Below are 27,174 nucleotides of genomic sequence, written 5' to 3' on the forward strand. Positions count from 1 at the left end.
AGGGGATCCATATTTTTACAATGAAATCTTCAGCATTACTATTAGTCATACTGCCTTCCAAAGGGTTTTTCCACCCACAAAGTTAAAATCAAACTGGTTTGGGGCGGGGGAAGAATACTATTGTCTATTATAAACCACCACATGACAAAATTTGCTCCTAAGTTTAAAGGTTGGCTGAGCACTAACTTCTTTCATGCACTGAGAGTTCCATTTTTTAACTTATCATTAACACCATTTGTTAATGGATAGATTGCAAGGTGCTCAGGGTGCTTTGTATATCCTAATGAAGCGAGACAGGGGAGTTAAAACTTCTAGTTCTGCTGCCTTAAGCAGATGCAAAAGCAAGCTCTGTGTGTTACTTCACTGCATAACCATCACCCAAGCAACCAAGACAAGCCTCCTGCCAGAAGGTGGCAGCATCAAGGACTAGGCTCAACTTCCCATCTCTTTCCCTCCATTAATGCTATGGTCAAAGACCCTGGTTTTCTGTTATTTTCAGTTTTACTGCCACAGATTCTGTTGTCTGCATCAGAATTTTTTCTAATTCATAATATGAACAGTTTTAGTTCATCTAGAGCAGTGGTTCCCAAACCTGTCCTGGGGGACCCCCAGCCAGTCAGGTTTTCAAGATATCCCTAATGAATATACATGAGAGAGATTTGCATACCTGTCACTTCCATTATATGCAAATCTCTCTCATGCATATTCATTAGGGATATCTTGAAAACCAGACTGGCTGGGGGTCCCCCAGGACAGGTTTGGGAACCACTGCTCTAGAGAAAGGAAAAAATTGCTCAAAAGTTTCTTCTATATATTACTACTAATGCCCTTGCACTAAAACATTTTTTTGTAAAAATAAAAATACCTAAATAAGTAACCATACAAGTTTTTTTTATAAATTGTGCTCAGTCACCTCCACCACAGTCAAATCTAAAACAGATGTAAAGATAACATGGCCATTTATTTTTTCCCTCAAAATGGGACCGTACCCCCTCCCTCGGAACCCATTAAATATAGTGTAAAATAGACAGCAGATATAAATTCTCAAAACTGACAAATTTTGATCACTAAATTGAAAATAAAATCATTTTTCCTACCTTTGTTGTCTCCAATCTTTCTTTTACTTTCATTTCTTTCTCTGTTTCTTTCTCTCTCCCGCCCCCTGTTTCTGTCTTTCTTTCTCTCTCTCTGCTCCCCCTTTTTTCTGTCTTTCTTTCTCTCCCCCCCCCCCCCTCCACTTTCTGTCTTTCCTTCTCTCTCCCGGCTCGGGCCCCCAAGCCACCTATTTCTCCAAGCCACTGCCGCACTAACATCATCTTAACGCAGCGACTGCCCAAGCCTCTTCCACCAACCCCCACATCAATTATGACATCGGAGAGGAAGTTCCGGACCAGCCAGGCAGCGATTGTCTGGCCTGGAACTTCCTCTCCGACATCAAAATTGACGTCGGGGGGGCAAGGCTTGTGAAGTCGCTGCGCAAAGATGATGTTAGTGTGGCGGTGGCTTGGAGAAATAGGTGGCGGCTGCCGTTTTTAGTTCGCCTGTCCCGCTCCTTCTGAAAATGGGACATTTCGGCATCCCGAAGCTGTGCACGGGGACAATGGGATAGGTAAACTAAAAACAGGACAGTCCCTTTCAAAACGGGACGTATGATCACATTATGTAAGGACCACGATAATCAAGGAACCATCAAAGCACAATATCGTTCCATTCCTTGGCTATTTATCAAATGTACTACACATATCCCTTCTATTTGGATAGTGTAAATGGTCTTCTACAACTCGCCAGGATAGCAAAAAAGAAGAAAATGAAAAGATAAGTGATTGATTTTCTTCTTTTTTGCTATCCTGGCGAGTTGTATAAGACCATTTACGCTATCTAAATAGAAGGGATATGTGTAGTACTTTTGATAAGTAGCCTAGGAATGGAACAATATTGTGCTATGATGGTTCCTTGATTATTGTGATCCTTACATCTGTTTTAGATTTGACCGTGGTGGAGGTGACTGAGCACAATATACACTATTTATAAAAAGTTATATGGTTACTTATTAAGGTATTTTTATTAAAAAAATATTTTAGAGCAAGGGCATTAGTAGTAATATATAGTGGGACCATTGGATGATGGAGACAGGAAGGGAGTGGTAAAGGAAGAGAAAGAAATAGCTGACAGGTTAAATGAGTTCTTCACGTCAGTTTTCACGAGGGAAGATATAACCAACATCCCAGAACCTGAAGAGAGCGTAAAAGGAGACCAAGATGTAAAACTGGTCAATTTAGAGGTAAGCCAAGAAGATGTACTCAAGCAGATAGACAGACTAAAGAGTGACAAATCTCCAGGTCCGGACGGCATTCACCCAAGGGTACTCAAGGAACTAAAAAACGAAATAGCGGAGCCACTTCGACAAATATACAGCCTATCCTTAAAAACCGGAGAGATCCCGAAGGACTGGAAAATAGCAAATGTCACGCCCATCTTCAAGAAGGGCTCAAGGGGAGACCCAGGAAACTACAGGCCAGTGAGCCTGACCTCAGTCCCAGGAAAGATGATGGAGGCACTGATTAAGGACAGCATCTGTGAACACATCGAAAACAATGAGCAGCTAAAACCGAGTCAGCATGGCTTCTGCAAGGGTAGGTCATGCCTCACAAACTTATTGCACTTCTTCGAGGGGGTAAACAGCCAGGTGGATAAAGGGGAATCTATAGACATCATTTACCTTGACTTCCAAAAAGCCTTCGACAAGGTACCACACGAAAGGCTGCTTAAGAAGATATGGAACCACGGGGTACAAGGGGTGATCCACCGATGGATCAAAAACTGGCTGGCGAACAGGGAACAGAGGGTTGGCGTAAAGGGCCAGTACTCAGACTGGAAAGGGGTCACGAGCGGAGTTCCGCAGGGGTCGGTGCTGGGACCGCTCCTGTTCAATATCTACATAAACGACCTAGAGGCGGGAACCAAGTGTGAGGTTATTAAATTTGCAGATGACACCAAACTATACAGCAGGGCTCAAACCAGGGGAGACTGCGAAAATCTCCAAAAGGATCTAACGCAGCTGGAAAAGTGGGCCGAAAAATGGCAAATGAGCTTCAACATAGGGAAATGCAAGGTCATGCACGTGGGGAAAAAGAACCCGATGTTCACATACAGAATGGGGGGAACACCGCTAGGGGTCAGTAACCTGGAGAGAGACCTGGGAGTGATGGTAGACGCAACACTGAAGGCATCAGCGCAGTGCGCTACAGCCTCAAAGAAAGCTAACAGAATGTTGGGTATCATTAAGAAGGGTATTACGACCAGGACGAAGGAAGTCATCATGCCGCTGTATCGTGCAATGGTGCGGCCGCATCTGGAGTACTGTGTCCAGTACTGGTCGCCGTACCTCAAGAAGGACATGGCAGTACTTGAGGGAGTACAGAGAAGAGCAACTAAACTGATAAAGGGAATGGAAAATCTCCCATATACCGACAGGTTGAAGCAGTTGGGACTTTTCTCACTGGAAAAGCGGAGACTTAGAGGAGACATGATAGAAACCTTCAAGATCCTGAAGGGCATAGAAAAAGTAGACAGGGACAGATTTTTCAAATTAAGGACCACCACAAGTACAAGGGGGCACTCGGAGAAATTGAAAGGGGACAGGTTTAGAACAAACGCTAGGAAGTTCTTTTTCACTCAGAGGGTGGTGGATACATGGAACGTGCTTCCAGAGGCTGTTGTAGACAAGAAAACATTAAATGGTTTCAAAGAAAGTTTGGATAGATTCCTAGAAGAAAAAGGGATTGAAGGGTATAGATAGGTATAGACCACTACTCAGGCAATGGGCCTGATGGGCCGCCGCGGGAGCGGACCGCTGGGCAGGATGGACCTATGGTCTGCCTCAGCGGAGGCAACTTCTTATGTTCTTATGTTCTTATGTTCTTACAAGTCTGAGTGCCTAATTTCCCGAGATTTGTAATAGTTCTCAAAAATTTCTTCCACAAAAACTAGTTGCGAAATAGTGAAACTCTCCCCCAGTTCAACCTATCTGCTCATGAAATACCTAATACAAACAGAAGAACATCTTTAGAAACTACATCCTCAAGAAAGATATACCACCCAATGAACACAATATAAACCCCTGACCCACCCCCGCCCCACATCAAGATATCTCGATTCCCATGTAAGACTGTAATTATGTATGCAACAAATGCAATACTTGTAACTCCTGTTGTAACTCATGTTTATTATGGCTTGAAAAACACGGTTTTGTGAAAAAAACACTAATATGTTCAAAATACACTTTCACAAGAGAAGTCCAAAAGGTGTCTCTAAAACATGGACAGAGCTGCTTCGGTTCATATAGGTTGTGTCATAAAAAATGGAGGAAAAAGCCTCAAACTAAAGCTCTCCCACCTCCACAATGGTGGCTTAAAGGTGGTTAGGTAGCAACCTCACTGGCAAAAAACCTCCATTGCACTCCCAAAATGTGAAAACCTCAAGCAGGGCTGTCTGCACAAATGATAGAAGAAAAAAACTTTCAACTTATCTTCTGTTGATCGGTACACCAGTGAGGTTACCACCCAACCACCTTTAAGCCACCATTGTGGAGGTGGGAGGGCTTTAGTCTGAGGCTTTTTCCTCCATTTTTTATGACACAACCTATTTGAACCGAAGCAGCTCTGTCCATGCTTTAGATCAGTGTCCTTCAACCTTTTTACACCCGTGGACCGGCAGAAAAAGAATAATTATTTTGTGGACCGGCAAACTACTAGGACTAAAATTTAAAAACCCTGTTTCCGCCCCCATCTCCGCGAGCTCGGTCCCCACATATCATCTGATCCCATCCACACAAGCCTCAGTTATGATTTTATATTGAATGTATTTTATTAAAGTATAAAAAGAAACAATATTCTGTACAATTGTCATTTTATAAATACAAATAATTCAGAGCAAGGATCAACAAAACCCCTGTCTCCCCTCCCCTTCACATATATCCCCTCTACTATCAAGAAAACTGAACAAGCCAAATTATTACAGAATGCTACACAGAAATATCATGCTAACAGAAAACTGCAGTCACACATGACAGGAATAGTTTTAGGGGAGTGCAACTAGGGCAACTGCCCCCTGGTCAGAGAACGCCCTAAGCCAGCTGGAAGCTAAAGAAGCACTTCCTGGGTTTTGCAGTCCCCAGTTATGTCTAACACCAGCTCTAGCAGGATATATATTTCAAATCTGATATATTCTAATCACAAAATAGAAATAAAATTATTTTTTTCTACCTTTTGTCGTCTCTGGTTTCTGCTTTCAATCTTCTTTTCACTCTCTTCAATCCAGCATCTGCCCTTCCATCCACTGTCTGTCCTCTCCTCCTTCCATATGGTATCTGTCTTCTTTCTATGCCCCTCTCCCCTTTCCATCCAGCTTGTGCCCCCTCTCTCCTTTTTACATGATTCATTCCAGCTTCACTGCTCTCTTGAAGAACTATGCTTTAGATGACACCTTTTGGTAACTCATGTTAATGACCAGCTTCTTCTTACCTGTAAATCACAAATAACTCCTCATGGGGAATATTAGCGATCACTACCAGAACTCGGTAAAAGATAGGAAAAGTGAGATCTTTAGAGTATACCTCAAACATATGTGTAATCCCACTATAAGATATCTAGAAAGGATAAGGAGGTAAGGGTCTCAGAAACCCACTTGGATTTAAGAGCCTTGAGGCATGAATGATATTATACATGTTTTCTAGCATCAATGTTAAAACTACTATTATTTGTGCCTCAGATGTGTGTATTTTAAAATATTAATAAAGATGATTGAACTGAAAAAAGCTTATCAGGTTATGAGTGTTAATCATCAACCCATTTTTTCTCCTCCTCCTCCTCCTTACAATAAGGCCCAGATTCTCAAAAAGTGCGTCCCGATTTTAGGCAGCTGTAGGCGTCTTACAGCTGTCTAATCAGCCAATCGGGATGCACGTTTAAAAAAAAAAAATGCTCCCCAGGCAGGCCTGAAGGCACCTCCGGGAGCCTAGGGAGACCCGCAAGACGCCTAAGCTCGCCTAAGGGCCTTAGGCGAACCTAGGTGGCCCTACGCGTCTCCCTAGTAGAGGAATAAACCTTAAAAATGTAGGCCAGCAAAATGCTGGTCTACATTGTAAGTAGATGCAGCTGCTATACTTATCGCGGCAGGGGATCTCTCTGCCGCTATAAGTATAGCGGGCCGCGGCCTGTCCGATCGGATGCCGCCGCCCCCCCCCCCGACATTACCGATCTCCCTCCCACCCCGACACTACCGACCGACCGCCCCCCCCGACCGCCCCCCCCCACTACTGATGCTGGCAGGAGAGTGTCCAATCCCTCCTGCCCGAAGACGGCGCACCCCCCCCCTCCTGCCCGAAGACTGCACACCACCCCCCGGCGCTAACAACCCCCAAACTAACCTGTTCTTCAGGCCAGACGGTTCTTTCCCGTCTAGCCGGTAAGCCCGCCTCGTCGAAATGAGGCGGGCTCGCCCCTTCCCGGCCCATCCCGCCGAAGCCTAAGGCCTGATTGGCCCAGGCTCTAGAAGCCTGGACCAATCAGGCCTTAGGCATAGCGGGTCCGCCCATCCCCACTAAATCTAAGGTCTGATTGGCCAAGTGGGGATGGGCGGACCCGCTATGCCTAAGGCCTGATTGGTCCAGGCTTCTAGAGCCTGGGCCAATCAGGCCTTAGGCTTCGGCGGGATGGGCCGGGAAGGGGCGAGCCCGCCTCATTTCGACGAGGCGGGCTTACCGGCTAGACGGGAAAGAACCGTCTGGCCCGAAGAACAGGTTAGTTTGGGGGTTGTTAGCGCCGGGGGGTGGTGTGCCGTCTTCGGGCAGGAGGGGGGGGGATGTGCCGTCTTCGGGCAGGAGGGATTGGGCACTCTCCTGCCAGCATCGGTAGCGCCGGGGGGTGGTGTTCAGTCTTCGGGCAGGAGGGGGGGGATGTGCCGTCTTCGGGCAGGAGGGGGGGGGATGTGCCGTCTTCGGGCAGGAGGGGGGGGGGATGTGCCGTCTTCGGGCAGGAGGGATTGGGCACTCTCCTGCCAGCATCGGTAGCGCCGGGGGGTGGTGTTCAGTCTTCGGGCAGGAGGGGGGGGGTGCCGTCTTCGGGCAGGAGGGATTGGACACTCTCCTGCCAGCATCAGTAGTGTCGGGGGGGGGGCGGTCGGTAGTGTCGGGGGGGGGGGCGGTCGGTCGGTAGTGTCGGGGGGGGGGCATCCGATCGGACAGGCCGCGGCCCGCTATACTTATAGCGGCAGAGAGATTCCTTGCCGCGATAAGTGTAGCGGGCCGTGTCTAATCTAACCCGATTCTCTAACCCGCGTCTGTAACATGGACGCCGGTTACAGAATCGGGGTTTAGTTTAGGCCGATTCTGAATAGGACGCCTCTCCCGGGCGTCCTATACAGAATCAGGGCCTCGCCTTCAATATAGGCGGCCTGCCTGGGGAGCATTTTGTTTTTTTAAAAAACGTGCATCCCGATTGGCTGATTAGACAGCTGTAGGACGCCTACAGCTGCCTAAAATCGGGACGCACTTTTAGAGAATCTGGGCCTAAGTGTTTATTAACTGCCTGTTACTTCATCAATCATTTTTTGTTTAAGGCAGAAAGATTTCACTTAGCTTTTAAATTTGCAGATATCCAAATAGCCCAACGGCTCCCACTTCGCCATTTAATGGCTTTTTCAAGGGTTCATCAGACTGTCTGCTTTTTTTTTTTAATGCAGGTCCTTTCTCTTTTCAGGCAATCAGTAAGCACTAACTGAGGCAATTATATGTAGAACATTGCTGCATATCAAGCCTCCCATGGATCGCTACAAAGGCAGGCTTTTACTAATTATGACAAGGATCGCTATGCAAATTATAACCCGCAATTGGAAAAATTGCAACCGCCTCAACTTTCCGTTTTGGTGGGCCAGTTTATGTTTAGGTTACAAATACGAAAAGATGAATGCTGATATGTTGGGGGCATAGCAAATTATTTAAATTGGTTTGGGGCCCGCTGGCATCCTTTGTTACTTCAACATAGTTAAATGTTTTGTTTATTTTTATACATATCCAGGACGGGGTGGTTGGGTGGGGCCTCCGCGTGTGCGGATCGCCGGACTTGATGGACCTAGGGTCTGTTCCGGGGATGGCACTTCTTATGCTCTTATGTTCTAAATCCTCTGCCGCCCAGAGCTCGGAGGTACTCAGTTGAATGTTTTTCAATCTAGGAGGTACTTGGTTTGAAGAAGTTGGGAAACACTGGCATAGATAATCTCTTTGATCCTGGTCTTAGTCTTTCAGGCTGTGTTGGCAGTGGATGTCAGTGTCAACATATATAACTTTTATCAGCTGAGTTTATAAACAAACAAAAAAGTCCATCCCATATTTTTGATGCATGGCATAGATGTTGATGGATATTCTAAGTCCGGCTTTTGGGAGCTAAAGCACTGAAAGCACATGCTGGTTGGAATGTTCCTCCACCCCTGTTTTCCCAAATCTTTCTTCCGTCTCGTTGGCTGAAAAGATGGAAATGCCTTTCCTATATAGCATGCCACACAATTAACCCAGCCGCCTCCCTTCTCTTGGGGGTGGAAGCCCTGCCTAATGCACAACTCTGTCAACTGCTCTCACAAAACCTGCCTCAGAACATCTTCACATGCTCTGCGTGACTTCACTCAGTCAGTCTCTCCTATGCTCGCCTGTCTCCAGGCCACACTAAACAATAAAACCAACACAATTCTATCACGAAATTTAAGATAAAGCAGGATCGGAACTAGAGAATGACACGGTGGCAGTTACCCGCGGCTAGTGTGGGGGGGGAAGTTCTCACTGCGGGCACGGGGACAAGGCCATCCACCGCCCCATGGAGCGGTGAATGGCCTTTGTCCCTGCAGTTAAGGGAGGGAAGGCGCGCGCAGTCCCCCTCCCTCCCTCTGGCCAAATCTATCTCCCTCCCACCCTCCCCCTTACCTTCATGGTGCTTTCGTAAAAAACTTACTGAAGCCAGTGAAGCCTGCCTGCCTGCAGTCGTGTGTGTGTGGGCGGAAGCTTCTCTTCTGACGCAAATTCTGGTTGCGGGGACAGGGCAGTGAAGGGGACGGGGCGGTGAAGGGGTCGGTGGAACGGTGACAGGGCAGTGACGGGGACAGATTTTTTTCCCTTGTCATTCTCTAATCAGAACAGCAGGTAAGAGAGGAAGCTGTCTGGAACTCACTTGGTTTATTTCAGATTCTGATAGGTGGGATGCGATGAGCTACCTCCTCCTCCTCCTCCTCCTCCTCGGACAGTGTGAACTGTTGTAGGAGATGAGGCTGGATAATGACCTGGGCGGATAGGCTTAGCTGAAACAGAAAAAGAATAAGATTAAACAGTATTTTTAAATAATGATCACCAACACCACACCCCAAAAAAACAACCATTTTTCCTTGTGAATCTAATTACCTATTAATATAAATGACTGCAATGCACAGAAGGCAAAATGACCTCCCTCGGCTGAACCCATGCTGACTGTGTCCCATTAAATAATGTTTGTCTACATGTTCCACAATTTTATTTTTTATAATTGTTTCTACAATTATGCCCGGCACTGAAATCTGTCTTATCAATCTGTAATTTCCCAGATCTCCCCTGGAACTCTTTAAATATCGGCGTTAACAATGACCACCTTCTAATTTTCAGGTACTACAGACTATTTTAGTGACAGGTTACAGATCACTAACAGCAGATCAGCAATTTCATGTTTGAGTATTTTCAGTACCCTGGGATGTATACCATCCGGTCCAGGTGATTTATCATTATTTAACTTGTCAGTTTTGCTTAGTATGCCTTTAAGGTTCAGTGAGATTTCTATTTTTCTGCATTATCACCCTTGAGAACCATTTCTGGTTCAGTTAGATCTCTTACATCTTCCTCCGTAAAGACCGAAGCAAAGAATTCATTCAGTCTCTCCATTATAGCCTTATCCCGAGTGTCCCTTTTGCTCCTTGAACATCCAATAGTCCAACGGATTCCCTCACAGGATTTCTGTTTTCTGATGTAACTAAACAAAATTGTTACTATGAGTTTTTGCCTCTTTAGCATGTTTTTCTTCATATTCTTTTCTAGCTTTCTTGCCAGTGCTTATATCACTTCTTATTTTCTTCATTTGGATCCTTTTTCCATTCTTTAAAGGATGTTTTTTTTGCTCTAATAGCCTCTTTCACTTCACCTTTTAGCCGTGCCAGCTCTAATTTTCCCTTCTTCCCACCTTTATTAATGTGCGGAATACATTTGGTCTGGGCTTCCACGATTGTATTAAGTGACATTCACACCTAGTTTACAATCCTAACCTTTGCCACTGATCCTTATACTGTAGCTTCATTGGCTCCCCGTCCAGTTCTCTCCTCTCCTCAAGTCGCTTCATTGGCTCCCAGTCCATTTCTGAATACAGTTTAAACTCCTCTTGCTGACTTACAAGTGCATTCGCTCTGAAGCTCCCCGATATCTCTTCTCGCTTATCTCCCTCTATGCTCCCCCCTGTGATCTCTGCTCATCGGGCAAGCCCCTCTTATCTGTACCCTTCTCTTCCAATGCCAACGCCAGACTCCGTCCCTTCTTTCTTGCAGCGCCGTATACCTAGAACAGGTTTCCTGAATCAATACGTTATGCTCCGTCCCTGGCAGTGTTCAAATTCAAGCTAAAGGCCCACTTTTTTGAAACTGCTTTCAACTCAACTCCCACTCACTGCTGTCAGATACCTATACTCACTATAATCTCTCCAACCCTGAAATGTCCAGTCTAAATTAGATTGTAAGGTCTTCTGAGCAGGGACTGTCTATTGTGTGTTAGAATGTACAGCGCAGCCTTTCAGCGCTATAGAAATAATAAATAGTAGTAGTAGTAGCTTCTTTTTAACCATTTTCCTCATTTTATTATAGCCACCCTTTTGAAAATTAAACGCTACTATGGCAGATTTCTTTAGCAATGTCACTCCAGATTTCAGCTTAAATTTGATTAGTGTTTCCCAGCGGACCCAACAGAGTTACCTCCAGTACTATGTCCTGCATTCCACTAAGGACCAAATCTAAAATAGCTCCCCTCTTGTCGATTCATGGACCAGTTGCTCCAAGAAACAGTTTATGATGTCTATGAATTTTACCTCTCTAGCCACTCCCTGATATAACATTTATCCAATCATTGTTGGGGTAATCGAAATCACAAAATTAATAGCGAAAATGTACTTAGACATCAATATGGTAGACCAAAACCACTGCCAGAAAAAAACAAAAACAAAAATCAATTAAGCAGGCATAGTCAATCCCGGAAGTGGTGTTAGGTGGCCTAAGCACCTAAATAGCTGCTATTCACATGAAGTTAGGTGATAAACTTCAAGAGACAGTAGAGTGGAGTTTTTTTTAGACCCCTGAAGCTGAACTGAGTTCTTTTTCTCCATTTCTTTTGATATAGTCCTTTTAAGCAGGCGGTAGTTTTTCGGCTAGCGCACGCTAATCTTGTGCGTGCGCTAAAAACGCTAGTACACCTTCGTAAAAGGAGCCCTTAGTGTCTCTTAATATGAAGGTCATTCATTATATAGTAACTTTTAAAATATTTTCCATTTTAGAGGAGTTTTTATTTTTTATTTTTTTTCCATCTATGTTCTGCCATCAAAAGATCCCAGACTTCTCTGTGGAAGTACGGAGCTTCAGGAAGAGAGGCCACAGGATAAAGAGAATGGCAGCTCGAAAGTGAAAAGAGCAGGAGAAAAGTCTACAGCTGGACTGGGGTAGAAAAAGGATAACAACTAAACTCTTAAAACCATTCATAGGGATAAGTAAATCAACATTCTAATTTTTCGTGAATAATTTAATAAATATGCTAATTCAAGAAAAGGTGATGTTTAGCCATGCACAAAGCAGGAACAATGCCTTTCTAAATCTAGGACATTGTTGATTTCAAAAATCATCATGTACAATAAAGCAATAATTAAGAGTAACTGAAGAATGATGACATGTGCCACTGCATACAAGATACAGCCTAATGCTGCTTTGCAACTGTTCTACTACTGTAATATATTACTTGCTAACGTACTTGAAGTCACCTTGCATCAGAAAGTATACACACCAATTTGGGCCGAGTGTGCTCTCCTTGCCATATTCTTGGCTCGCACGGCCTCCTTGATGCGATCAACCTCTTGTTGGTACCGTTTTCGGTCCCGCATGGCATTCTCCTTGGCTTCTTTCAATGCACTCTCCAGGGCCTTGACTCTCTCAGCTGTAGCTCTAAGTCGTTTTTCCAACTTAGGAAGCTCACAGCGAAGATCTGCATTGTCACGTACCAGCTACGATATAAACAAAAAGTGTTATTAATGCAGTAAACTGTTTTTTTGGGTGGGGGTTTCCCCCCATGCCCCTATACACTTTGGGGATAATTTATTTTCAAACACAAAGTCCAATTATTGCCCTCTTACAACTGCTCTTCTTGGTATCTTCTTGGTAAGAATGAAAGGCTGGGTTGGCCATTCAACCCAATGACCATTTCTCCATTTAGCTAAAGTAACAAAGTTGTCATATTACGTGATGTGATGATCTTAAGGTGGCCAAACAGGTTGAAAAGGTGACAGCGAAAGCAAGAAGGAAGCTAGGGTGCACAGGGACAGTAGGAAAATGAGGTAATGACGCCTCTGTATAAGACTCTGGTGAGACCTCATTTAGAATATTGTGTACAATTCTGGAAGCTGCATCTTCAAAAAGATATGAAAAGGATGGAGTCAGTCCAGAGGAAGGCTACTAAAATGGTGTGTGGTTTCATGATAAGGCGTATGGGGACAGACTTAAAGATCTCAATCTGTATATTTTGAAGAAAAGGCGGAAGAGGGGAGATATGATAGAAACGTTTAAATACCTATGTAATATAAATGTGCATGAGTTGAGTCTCCTTTATTTGAAAGGAAACTCTGCAATGAGAAGGCATATGATGAAGTTAAGAGGTGATAGGCTCAGGAGTAATCTGAGGAAATACTTTTTTACGAAAAGGGTGGTAGATGCGTGGAACAGTCTCCCGGAAGAGGTGGTAGAAACGGAGACTGTACCTGAATTCAAGAGGGCCTGGGATAGGCACTTGGGATCTCTCAGAGGGAGAAAGAGATAATGGTTACTGCGGATGGACAGACTAGATAGGCCATTTGGCCTTTATCTGCCGTCATGTTTCTATGTTTCTTATTCCACTTGAATATATGGAAAGAGTCAACAAAATAGAAACTGTTACCCTTTACTGGATTAATGTGAGTTTTTTGGTTTTTATTAAATTAGCTTCGGAGAGCTATATTTCTTTCATCTGGTCAAAAAAAAAAAAGTTAGTTTTGCCTTGATCTGCTGACATTATTGAATGTACATGGGATTATATTACAATGATGGTATAAAGGAGGAAAGATCTAACATACAACCAGACAGCTATGCCCTCTCTCTGTTCCTATCTTGTTCATCACCAACACATTAGCTCAAGCCTTCCCATCACTATGTAATTTTTTCAATAAAAGTATATTCCACCTTTCTAGTCAAGAGGAGCATTTTCGATAGGACGTCTAAGTCAGAGTTTGGACATTTTGAGAAAGACATCCAGAAATTCAGTAGCAAAATGTCCAGTCTCAAAACTGCCACACTTAAAAAAAAAATAAACTCTAGATGTTTTAAACCTTAGTATGTCTATCTTGTTTTGACATTCCCAAATATAAAGACATTCACATGAAAAATGCATAAAAAAAGCAAGCTGTTTGGATGTGGTACCAAATTGTCCTACCCAGTCCAAACAGCTTGCTATCAGCTGATCACAGCAGAGGAATCCCCATCAGCTGAGACAATTTTGGGGATTCTTGCTGGCTCAGCTGATGGGGATTCTCCCTGCCAGGATCAGCTGAATTAACAGGGTGATTCCTCTCTCCCTGCCTCCCAATCAGGGCCTTAGGTCCCTCCCACTGTATCACAAGATGCATTGGGAGGGGTTAGGAGAGACACTAACTGCATGGGTCAATGATTGGCTGAGTGGCAGACTTCAGAGGGTGGTGGTTAATGGTACCCTCTCTAAAACATCGAAGGTGACCAGTGGAGTGCCGCAGGGCTCGGTCCTGGGTCCACTCCTTTTCAACATATTCATAGGGGATCTGACTCAAGGGCTTCAAGGTAAAATAACACTATTCGCCGATGACGCCAAACTATGTAATATAGTAAGTGAATGCAGTTTACAGAATTATATGGCGCAGGACCTGCTTACATTGGAAAGTTGGTCCTCAACCTGGCAGCTAGGCTTCAATGCTAAGAAATGTAAGGTCATGCACCTCGGAAGCGGAAATCCATGCAGGACGTACTTCTTGAACGGAAAAACTTTAACTAGGACTTCAGCAGAACGAGATTTAGGAGTAATCATCAGTGCAGACATGAAAACTGCCAATCAAGTGGAGAAGGCTTCATCTAAGGCAAGGCAGATATTGGGTTGTATCAATAGAAGTTTCGTCAGCCGAAAGCCTGAAGTCATAATGCCGTTGTACAGGGCCATGGTGAGACCTCATCTGGAGTACTGTGTGCAATTCTGGAGGCCACATTACAGTAAAGATGTGCGCAGAATTGAATCGGTTCAACGGACGGCCACCAGGATGATCTCGGGGCTCAAGGGTCTCTCGTACGAAGAGAGACTGAACAAATTGCAGCTCTACACTCTTGAGGAACGTAGGGAGAGGGGAGACATGATCGAAACATTTAAGTACCTCACTGGACGTGTCGAAGTGGAAGATGATATTTTCTTTCTCAAGGGACCCTCGGCCACAAGAGGGCACCCGCTCAAACTCAGGGGCGGAAAATTTCATGGCGACACCAGAAAGTATTTCTTCACAGAGAGAGTAGTTGATCATTGGAACAAGCTTCCAGTGCAGGTGATCAAGGCAGACAGCGTGCCAGACTTTAAGAATAAATGGGATACCCATGTGGGATCCCTACGAGGGTCAAGATAAGGAAATTGGGTCATTAGGGCATAGACAGGGGGTGGGTAAGCAGAGTGGGCAGACTTGATGGGCTTTAGCCCTTTTCTGCCGTCATCTTCTATGTTTCTATTCTGAGCATGCAGTCCTATAAGCAGGAAGGAGTCTGATTTGTCATCGGGGGGTATTGGGGAATGTCGGGGGGGGGGGGGTCCACAAATGTTGGGGGATCCAAGAATGTTTGAGAATGGGGGGGGGGGATTTTGGGGAGTCCGGGGATGTTGGGGGTCCAGGGATATCGGGGGAGGGGTATAGAGCTTGACGGCTCTTTTTTTATTTGGTTAGTTTGGAGATGCACTGGAGTGGATCAGTGCCTGGGAGTGAGGGAGGGATCTCCCTGCCAGCTCAGCTGATCCTTGCAGGGGGGAATCTCCATCAGCTGAGCCATCAGGAATCCCTGAAACTGGCTCAATTGATGGGGATTCCTCTGCCGTGATCAGGTGATGGCAAGCCCTCAACGTACTGGTTTTCCCACCATCTTTGGGTGTTGGGAAGGGGTCAGTGACCACTAAGGGAGTAAGGGGGGATCATGCTTTAATCCCTCCAGTGGTCATTGGTCAATCTGGGCAGCTTTGGGGCAGACACAACTAAAACAGGTCTAACTGCTGGTGTCTAAGTTCTGCGTAGGACAGTCCTGAGAAAGCTTCGATTATCCCGGCAGGACATCCAGGTCTAAGTCCGCCTCCATAACACGCCCCTTTGAGCTCTGGACGTTCAGTAGCTTAGAAGTGCTGCTTAATGTCCAGAAAGTTGGTTATGATTATTATTAGGATGTCCAAGTGACGACTTAGGCTTGTTTTGGGACATTTCCAAAGTTTTGGTTATGAGCCTGAAAGGCTACTTTAAGGTAGATGGCAACCATTATAAAAGTGATTCTTTTTTAAACTTTTGTGGGTGTAATATTAAGTCATCACCTTCCTCCTCACAATGTATCCAAAACCCGACCCCATAATGTATCATAGTAAAAATTGCAGAACAGAAAAGGATAACAGCTAAATACTCTGGCATACCTCTCATCCTTGTGAACCTAAAATTTACTTCAGGCCAGCATAAGTCAGAAAACCTTACATACATTTCAAACCTGTCAAACACCAGAGGCAAAACCACTACAACAGTTGAAACCTTCACCCACATACATCTTTAAATCAAGCCCAATAATTGATAAAGCACCTTAGCAAACACTATCCCATTCTAAAATCAAATTATATAATAATCAGGGCATATTTATCCATTAATTCTCTGAAGGCAGTGAGAAACTCAATTAAAGAAAGATCAATCATTGCAAATGTTTGAAACAACAAGCCATCGAGTTAAGCTTAGTCTAGTTTGTGACAATGAATTCCACAAATTTGGGACTATGCCAATAAAATTCTACTAAATCAGTGATTATCATAGTTTAACAGAAGTGGAAATTTTGCAGTGCTGGCTTGCACTTAGGGAACCTGTGTGATTTGTTTTGGCCCCTTCTGCATCTTTTGTGCTGTCTAAATGCCGAGGACAGCACAGCAGTCGATCAAAACACAGGAAATCTTATTCCTTGCACCTGCTTATGCCAGATGGAATAAATGAAAAAGCTTTTTGAAACTGTGGATACGGTGATCCAGTTTTTTTTTTTTAAAAAAGCACTGTGCGCAGTGACCCAAATTCAGAAAAAAAAGCTCATTATAGGAACTAGGTTTGCAGATGAGAAAAGAGCGCAGAATAAAGCTGGATATAAAAGAAAAAGCTATACATCAATAAAAAAAATACCAGCCCCTGCTGGTGAATAAAAGAAACTTAGACCCCAATGCTCAAAGTTCCAGTGCTAAAGTTAACAGCACCTGCCCATACCGCAGAAACAGCGCAGAAAAACAGCCCTCAGATGCTCAGAGTTAATGGCATTCAAATTATATGCACTCTGTGAGACAAAGTAAAAGGGAGGAATGCGACTGGTGTGTACACACACGAGGTTCTCAGGCAGTGCAAGCTCTCAGGTGCATGCACCAACTAATCTCACCAGATGCTACTTAGTGCATATGTTTTATTGCCATGTCTATATTGTAAATTATTGTCATGTCTATATTGTAATTTATATAAATTATGTCATCTCTGTTCTGTCTGGATTATTATGGATGTACTTTGTAACCCGTTCTGGGCTCCTTTGGGAGGATGGGCTAAAAAAATTGAATAAATAAACCCTGAAGTGAAGCAAAACATCAGAACCATTCCTTTTTCACCTTTAAATATAAGTTTTCCAAATTTTATTCCAGTGTGTACTTTCACTTTTAGATTTGCTTAGATTCACATTTGTTTCTCGGCACTGGTGCTTACAGGCTTGCATGGGCTACCTTTTGCTCCCCCCCTACCCCCCCAAAAAAATATCAAACCCAGCAGATTTTAAACTTATAATGAAAAGAAATCTTCTCTTCAACCCCTCCCCCCTCCCAGCAGCTGCAAGCTAGTGGTAGGTTTCTAATGGCAAAAACAGGATTTGTTTGTGCCCTGTTCTCTGAGCATTGAGGGCATAGCAAATGACCCCATTAACATCTATTTGACTACATGTAAATATAATTTGCAGCCATCTTTAGTGCATACATTGTTTCCGTCTGCAGTCACTTAAATGGCACCGCCGCTGACATGCGTGTTTCGTAATGCAAATCACTGCTTCAGGGCACGGTTATCTATTTAGCTGAAAACTTAAACGTGGCAAGCACTTCCATGGAGAAATGAGGGTTTGTGCCTGCCACGTTTAAGTTTTCAGCTAAATAGATAACCGCGCCCTGAAGCAGTGAATTGCATTACGAAACACGCATGGCGGCGGCGGTGCAATTTAAAATGACTGCAGACGGCCGTTAAAGTTTTTCATTACGCCGTGCTGTTCAGATAAGTGGAAAATATAAATATATAAGTTAAATATACAAATAAAGTATTTAAAAATTATTTATTTAAGGTATACATATGAGCCGATAAGGTAGCCCAGTGGCAAAGAAACTCTTTAAACTTTACAATTTGAGTGCCGCGTCTGATGGCTCTAGAATTGTAGGAGAGTAACTGATGGTTAACAATTATGAGAAGATGAGAAAAGAACCGTGTTACTTTACATTACATTACATTAATGGCTTATATTCTGCCTGTACCTTGCAGTTCTAAGCGGATTACATCAAAAAGATAGCTGGACTTTTCCAGGAAGAGGAATACAATTAAAGGCGTAAGGTCTAAAACAATTTTGAAGTGAGGATGCTAAGAGGGGGCGAGAGGGGAAAAGGAAGGGGTTAGGACATTTGGGTGAATATTTGTATATTAGAAACAAAAGGATGATTTTGGGGTCTGTTGCTTAGAACATTAAGTTCTAAGCATCAGCCCTCCCCTCACCCCCACAACATAGTTCTATAGTACAAATATCTGGCCTCCTTCAGATTCTGGTAGACAAAAGTAATAAACTCAAAGTTTGAATTTCACTTAAGTCAACGTGCTGGGACACTTTCAGATTATCTTCAGGCAATCAGCCCTTAAAGATCCACCCAAAATTTTTTAACTTCTAAATTGCTAAAGCACACACAAGTTATCATTAAATAGAGACACAAGTGAGAGACAGTTACACCAGACAATGATCTCAACTGCTGTTAAGTTAATGGCGTTATGGAAGACAAAGGAATAGAGGTTAATGGCTAGACAGCAGCCCTTCAGGGTTTCTCTACCTATCTGGACATATTCCAAAAGATTTGGTCAATGCACTGCTTAAGCCAGGATAGGAGACCATATGATCCTGGTAATTACAGACCAATATCACTCTTGTGCCCCTTCTACAAGAAACAGAGGGGATCTTTTACTAAGGTGCGCTCACCGATTTAGCGGGCGCCTTAGCATTTAGCGGGCGCTAAATTGGTTAGCACGCCTTAGGAAAAGGACCCCATAATGAATTATTTCCCAGAGATTCAAACCTTTTACTAAAGTCACCGATTCCCAAATGGACAGGAATTGGACATAAGCGTAGCAGCTGCTATTTGAGTCCTAGCGCCAACGATAGCAATTAAGATTGCTTTTCAGATGATGCATAACACCAATGCAACCTGACTTATAGTACAGTGGACTACATTCAATTCCATACACATGATAATATACAGAGGGCATTACATATCCAATCCACCTAACCATCCCCCACCCCACCCCCCAATAAAACACTAAAAAACCAATCCTACATTTCCCCACTATGCCGGGACATAAATTAAACTACCATTATTTAAAACATTCTTTTAAAAACCAAGACTTTAGCTGCTTCCTAAAACTCGAGTAGTCGTTACGGTTTTTCAGGTCTTCTGGAAGTTTATTCCAGAATGCACAGACAGCCCTCAAAAAACAAAAGAGCACCTGTTCTTAGCAGCCTAAACTAGAGAGTTGCGCGGGGACAGAAATCCCACCCGTCCCCACCCGTCCCCGCCAAAGTCCCACCCGTCCCCACCCGTCCCCGTGAGGAACCCCTCCGTCCCCACCCGTCCCCGTGAGGAATCCCTCCGTCCCCACCCGTCCCCGTGAGGAATCCCCTCCGTCCCCACCCGTCCCCGCGAGGAATCCCCTCCGTCCCCGCCCTCCCTCCCCTCTGACGTCAGCGCTGACGTCGGGAAGACTTCCGTTCGGCTCTGTGCTGCAAGCAGAGAAGGTAGGGAGAAGAGCCGCGCGACTGAGTACATCCAGCTTTGTTTAAGCCCTCCCTCCCCTCCGACGTCAGCGCTGACGTCGGGAAGACTTCCGTTCGGCTCTGTGCTGCAAGCAGAGAAGGTAGGGAGAAGAGCCGCGCGACTGAGTACATCCAGCTTTGTTTAAGCCCTCCCTCCCCTCCGACGTCAGCGCTGACGTCGGGAAGACTTCCGATCGGCTCTGTGCTGCAAGCAGAGAAGGTAGGGAGAAGAGCCGCGCGACTGAGTACATCCAGCCCCGCAGGAATCCCGCGACCCTCGGAGGCGTCCCCACGGGATCCCCGCGACCCTAGGGGGCGTCCCCACGGGATCCCCGCGACCCTAGGGGGCGTCCCCACGGGATCCCCGTGACCCAAAGGGGGAACCTGCGGGATTCCCGTCGTCCCCGTTCCCGTGCAGCTCTCTAGCCTAAACTCCCTAACTGGGGGGGGCAATCATAAATTGTTCATTTTGGTGGAATGCAGTGATCTTTTTGGCACATAGACTTCCAACTCAAATGGAGTGTAGTAGAAGCCTATTTTCCAACAGAACCTAGGGACTTCAGTTTCCATTATAGAATACAACAAGCGCAGTGTGGCATAGTGGTTAAAGTGAAAAACACTAAACTATTCACAATGGACTAAGTCCTCTACGTCCACAGACAAAATAAAAAAAATAGGACTTAATAACCTTAATCGTAAGAGAATGCTCCTAAGCTCTCAGATGCCTGCACTGATTAGTCAAGGTTTTTAAATCAGCTATTGCAGGAACAAGGTATCTTTCATCGAGCTGCGAGCTATGTTTATACATTTTTTTAAAGTGCTGTATAACATGAAACTTATTAAAATCACAACGAACTAGGAGCTTAATGGCCGGCACTTATCTTTTGTTTCTGCTCATGTGCCATTACTGCTCCTCGTTGCTCCTTGCAGCTGTTAACCCTACGGGCCCCGTTTCACCTACTTATAGGCTTCTTCAGGGGTCTTCAAAAATACATGTGTTAACCTGCTTGTTTATGCGCCATTTTTTCACTGCATAAACAAGCAGGTTAACACATGTATTTTTGAAGACCCCTGAAGAAGCCTATAAGTAGGTGAAACAGGGCCCGTAGGGTTAACAGCTGCAAGGAGCAACGAGGAGCAGTAATGGCACATGAGCAGAAACAAAAGATAAGTGCCGGCCATTAAGCTCCTAGTTCGTTGTGATTTTAATAAGTTGCACTTTATACAGCACTTTAAAAAAATGTATAAACATAGCTCGCAGCTCGATGAAAGATACCTTGTTCCTGCAATAGCTGATTTAAAAACCTTGACTAATCAGTGCAGGCATCTGAGAGCTTAGGTTATTAAGTCCTATTTTTTATAGTGGTTAAAAGTGGCAGGTTAGTTTTACCCTACTGATGAAGCGTCGTTGCGATAGTAAACCTGCTCAGTACGACAGGAACCGCAGGTTCAGACATTTGGTGTATGTGCTTGGCTGAGGAGACAATGGAGCGAAGCTACCATCTGTGGGATTATGACTGAACGCCTCTAAATCAAAATCCCCCCCCCCCCTAAAGGGGAGAGTGTGGCGCAGTGGTTAAAACTACAGCCTCAGCACCCTGAGGTTGTGGGTTCAAACCCACGCTGCTCCTTGTGACCCTGGGCAAGTCACTAGGCCACCTTACAACGATCCTTCTTCCCAGGTATAAGCTTTCTCTATCTTCTTACCGTAAGTTCTCCCATTACCCTACCCCCCCTCCCATTTCTCTTCAGTTCCTTACTTCCAACTCTCTCTGCTGTCTCAACCAGCCTCACTCTACCTCTACCCATTTCCATTACTCGCTGACTGCCACACCCAGTCAGTCAACAGTCTCTACTTCCCCCAACCCAAACCGCTCACCTTTTCACACAACATGGCAATCTGCAATAAACAGCAACTACTCTTATGGATACTATACCTATTATGCTCCAAATGCTGGAGCAATGAAGACAACCCCCCCCAACCCTTGCACACTTACCCCATCACCTGGCTCAGACCAGTCGAACTAACCATGCACTCCAACCCACTCCAACTCTCACAAAACCAGCCAAAACAATACCCCCATCAAATCACAGTACTAAACACCACCCACAAACACCGCAAACCTCACAGGAATAAGATCAGCAACAGAAACTTAAGAAAGATAACTTACTCGGAAATCCCTACAGCAAACAGTTATGAAAACATTAAGGGATACTATCTAAATACCCGTTCGGTGAGAAACAAAGCACACATAATAAACGATTGGATACTACAAACAAACCCTGATCTCCTGTTTCTGACAGAAACATGGATGACCTCCGACAATGACACTATCATGAAAGAAATCCTACCACAGGGATACAAAATCATTCCTCTATCAAGAAACTGGAAAAAAGGAGGAGGATTAGCGATCATCCTAAAAGACCACTTCCACTACATCAAGACCGACTCCAAATCGTCTGAAAACCTCGAAATACTAACTTGCAAAATCACCAACGCACAGTTAGAAGAATCACTAATTACAACTTTATTCTATATCCCACCCAAAAAATGGGCAAATGCTAAAGAGGAATTCGCCGAATTCCTTACCCTATCCACCCTAAAAGGATCATACAACCTGCTCCTGGGAGACATAAACGCACATCTAGAGCAACAGACAAAACCAGAAATAAACGAAATCGCCAACTTCCTAATATCACTAGACTTCCCAAACCCAGACACAGAAATAACCCATGAAAAAGGACACAAACTGGACCTAATCACCTTCTCCCACAAAGAAACAATAGATCCCAAAATACAATACTACCCAGGACCCTGGGAAAAATGCATCTGGTCAGACCACTTCATCGGCAAATTCAATCTACACTGGCAAAAACAGAACACACAACAAAAACACAAAAACGTCAACATGAACACAATAACCAGCCGGGGCATTATTAACCCAACAGAATTCTGGTCCCACTATGAATTACACCCCATAACCAACGAAAGTCAGGAGTTCCCAACAAGATGGGAAACTTACAGCAAAGAACTCCTAGACCAAATAGCACCATATAAAACATACAAAAAGAAAAATAGACCACCAAATGAATGGTTTGACTGTGAACTACTAACCACCAAACAGGAACTAAGAAAATTGGAGAGAATCTGGCAAAAAACAAACAATGAGTCAGACAAGACAAACTGGAAACAAAAAATGAATACATACAAAAATTTGACCAAAGAAAAACGCACTAAGCACTATGCAAAAAAAATTGGTACCTCAAAAATAAACAGCAAAGAATTGTTCAAACTAGTAAAAACAATAACCGATACAACACAAATACTGAAAAAGGACAATGAACCCACCCCATCAGCACAAACCCTAGCCAACTTCTTTCAAAATAAAATTGCTGACTTAAGAACAACTCTACCCACTACCATAACAACTGCCCTTCAATACCTCGAACCTCACGACCAAGACACCAGAGTAGACATGATATGGGACCACCTCGAATACCCAAACTGGCATCAGTTCCTAAACCTATTCAACAAGTACACCAAATCTAACTGTCTGCTTGATACATGTCCCCCTAAAATCATGACAGTCGCCCCTCCAGAATTTAAAAAGGAACTATTTGAATGGATAACATCCGCCCTCACAAGCGGAACACTAAACAAAAAAATGGGACACATACTAATCACTCCAATCCCTAAAGATCAGAAAGCCTCTTCAGCACTAACATCCAATTTCAGACCCATAGCAAGCATTCCCCTTTTCACAAAGCTACAGGAAGGATTGGTCAACCTTCAACTAGTCAACTACCTAGACAAATTTAACATCCTTAGTGAACACCAATCAGGATTCAGGAAAGGATACAACACAGAATCTGTCTTAGCCTCCTTACTAAACCACCTTTATGATCTCTTTAGCAAAGGAAAAAGCGCACTAATTCTTCAATTAGACCTTAGCAGCGCATTCGACCTGGTAGATCATGAAATCATGCTACTGTGCCTTGAAGTGATGGGAATTACTGGAAAGGCAAAGAAATGGTTCCAAGAATTCCTAATAAACAGATCCTACCGAGTAATCAGCAATGGAAATTACTCCAAACCATGGAAAAACCCATCAGGCGTACCTCAAGGTTCCCCCCTATCGCCCACCCTCTTCAATATCTATATCGCCTCCTTAGGTCACCTCCTACAAAAACTAAACCTAATACACTACATTTACGCAGACGACATATCCATTCTAGTCCCCCTAAATGACATCACAAAAGAAATAGTAGACAACCTCTCAAACGTAATGACTGAAATCGATAAATGGACCACCAATTTCAAACTAAAACTAAACGCAGAAAAAACAAAAGTCTTTCTGGCTAGTCCTAATGACAAAATCACGAAAACATTGATAAAAATAAACAATCACGAATACCCAATTTCCAAAAACATAAAAATACTTGGTATCACCCTAGACACTCATCTAACTATGACTGACCACACAAACTCACTAGTGAAAAAATGTTTTTACACGCTATGGAAACTAAGGACCATAAAAAAATACTTTGACCCGACGTCATTCAGGTTGCTAGTACAGGCGCTGATCCTATCCATTCTTGACTACTGCAACATCATCTACCTGGGCATCCCACAAAAAACAATAAAAAAACTGAGATTAATACAAAACACCGCCGTTCGACTAATTTTCGGACTAAGAAAAAACGACCACATCAGCCCCTACTATAAAAAACTACATTGGCTTCCAATTGAAGCGCGAATACTATTCAAATTTGCTTGCACCTGTTTCAAGCAAGCCTGGGGAATAGCACCCTCATATCTACAAACTCACTTCATCCTACACAACCCCACACGAGCGACCAGAAACAAAAATATCTTTGCATACCCAAAGATCACTGGCTGCAGATACAAATCATTTCTGGATAGAACCTTTAAGTTCCAAGCGAACAGACAGCAAGTTTGGCTGAAAAACTACATAAATAAACCTAATCAGTCTTACAGTGCATTCCGCAAATCGATCAAAACCGCCTTATTCGCAAAATTCACGGGCTAAAACGGTCCCCCCCTTCAATAGGACTCCCTCACTGTAAACGCCTTTCTTTCTCTAAAGATGCCCCTCACATATTCAGATATTCGCTTTCCATAGAACTCCAACTCAATGGAAGTTCTAAAGAAATACTCAGATATTCATTACCTATTGAACTCCAAACTATACGTAACTTTCCCTTCTACAATATTGTATTATATTTAGACTCATTGTAGGATACTGTATTTAGACTTATGTATAGTATTATATTCAGACTTATGTATTGTATTGTATTCAGACTTATGTATTGTATTGTGTTCAGATTTTTGTATTATATTGTAGTTAGACTCGTACTATATGGAACTGTATTGTATACAAAATCTTTGTATTGTATTGTATTGTATGTTGACTTATTGTACTGTATTGAGACCTCTTGTTATTCGCTGATTGTCCAGCCTTCTTACACTGTAAACCGCCTAGAAGTCGATTGACTATGGCGGTATAGAAAAATAAAGTTATTATTATTATTATTATTATTAATCCCCCCATTGCCCCAGGTTCATTAGATAGATTGTGAGCCCACCGGGACAGACAGGGAAAACTGCTTGAGTACCTGAATAAATGCATGTAAACCGTTCTGAGCTCTCCTGGGAGAATGGTAGAGAAAATTGAATAAATAAATTAATTAATAAATAAAAGGAAGGGTAGTGGTTAAAGTTACAGGCTCAGCACCCTGAGGTTGTGGGTTCTACATATGATGCTAAATAAAATGTGCATTGAAATTTGGATGTGGACTGAAGATGCATGTGCAAATTAATTAATTAATTTGCAATAAAATAATGTTGATTATTACAGTTAATTGGCAGTAACTGGAGTTGGTGCACGCCTATGTGCCCTCTAAGCGGAGCACGTGAGGAATCACTCATACATTCTAGGAGCATTGCTCACAGGTTTTACATGGTCACTCACAAAAATGCTTGCAAATCTGGAAAACTGTTGGTTTTTAGAACTTATCACTCACATGAGAAAAACATTTGACACCAGCCAATCTTTGAGGGACCTGGGAGGGGCTGAAGGAGTAATTGGGCGGAGCTGGAGGAGTAACTGGGCGGGGCTGGAGGCGGAATGAGGCGGTGTTATGTGTCCGGGGTTTTCCTTTATAAAATATGGTAACCCTACCCACATGGTACATCCTGAGATGCACTGAGCAAGGTGAATGTCGTACGAGGAAATTTTTCCCATATTTAGTAGTCTCTGCCCAGACTACTAAAAAAATTCCTTTTATTTGGCAGACTGGTAGGTAGTTCCTAGGATGCATCATGTGGGGTCAGGTGCTGCTATTTTGTAAGTGGTATCGCATCTACCTCTTAAGGTTTAACCGGGGAAGTGAGGGGGGAGAATGGAGGTTGGGGGTGGGAATGTGCCACTAGACATCAGGGTATATTTAAGAGAAAGCACTACATTAGATCATTTTAAGTCCAGCTTAAAAACATTTCTCTTTAAAGATGCCTTTGGAGTATGACCGTCCTTTTCAGGATGTTTTCATCCAATGCTAGTACAGCCTTTCTGGCAATACCCTCAGTACCCCCGTCCTTTTGTTTTCCCCTTTTTTCATTCTTTCCTTTACTATCTATCATAGTTCTTCCCCTTCCTCTTGTGCCTGTCTGTTTAGGTCAGCCTTGTAAGTCTTGTTATCTCATTTCTGATGCGTCTTTCAGTTTCAAGTTTATTATAAATTTGATTAATCGCTTATTCAAAATTCTAAGCGATGAACATATCAGTAAAATTACAAAATTGAGGGGGCAGCAAAACAAACAAAGAACTAAACCTTACAAAACATATTAAAGACTAACTTTACAACCATAATAAAACACGAGGAAAGAATGGGAAAAGAAATACAATTTGATTGATAGAAAAGAAGACAATTATGGTAAAAAAATGAAAGGAAGGGAAAAAACAATGAATCTCAGAGAAATTATGGAATTGGAATGAAACTCTTAGTCGGGCTTTCTAATTATTAAATGCGTCTTTAAAAAGAAAGCTTTTTAGTTTGCTCTTAAATTTATTCAAATTGTTTTCTTCCCTTAAATAAATAGGGAGGGAATTCCATGTTTGAGGAGCTGTAACAGAAAAGATGAAGTGCCGCCGTGTATTAATAATTTTGAGTGAGGGGATAACTAGTAAATGTTGATCATTAGACCTCAGAAGTCTGGTTGAGATATAGGGAATCAATGATTTGTAAATGAAAGCCAGAGTTTTGTATAGCAAAGATTTGAAGATACGCAAACTTAATTTATACATTATACGATGTGTGACTGGGAGCCAGTGCGCTTTCTTAAGAAGGGGAGTCACGTGATTGAATTTCTTAGCTTTCATTATAAGTTTGATTGATGCATTTTGGATAATCTGCAAATGTCTGATTTCATTTTGGGCTATTCCTTTGAATAGGGCATTGCAATAATCGATTTTTGAAATAACCAAGGAGTGAATT

General features: G+C 43.4%; 1 protein-coding gene across 1 annotated transcript in view; it reads right to left on the reverse strand.

The window, feature by feature from the left end:
* KIF5C (kinesin family member 5C) overlaps nt 1–27,174 on the reverse strand; it is a 242,236-nt gene that overhangs the window by 26,867 nt on the left and 188,195 nt on the right. The window contains exons 24-25 of the mRNA XM_033946311.1: nt 12,101–12,317; nt 9,216–9,342 (exon numbers count right to left, since the gene is read on the reverse strand). Coding sequence (XP_033802202.1) covers nt 9,221–9,342; nt 12,101–12,317 — 339 coding nt within the window. The 3' untranslated portion in view covers nt 9,216–9,220. The remainder of the gene's footprint in view (nt 1–9,215; nt 9,343–12,100; nt 12,318–27,174) is intronic.

Source organism: Geotrypetes seraphini, chromosome 5 (genome assembly GCF_902459505.1).
Source record: "Geotrypetes seraphini chromosome 5, aGeoSer1.1, whole genome shotgun sequence".
Lineage (NCBI taxonomy): Eukaryota > Metazoa > Chordata > Amphibia > Gymnophiona > Dermophiidae > Geotrypetes > Geotrypetes seraphini.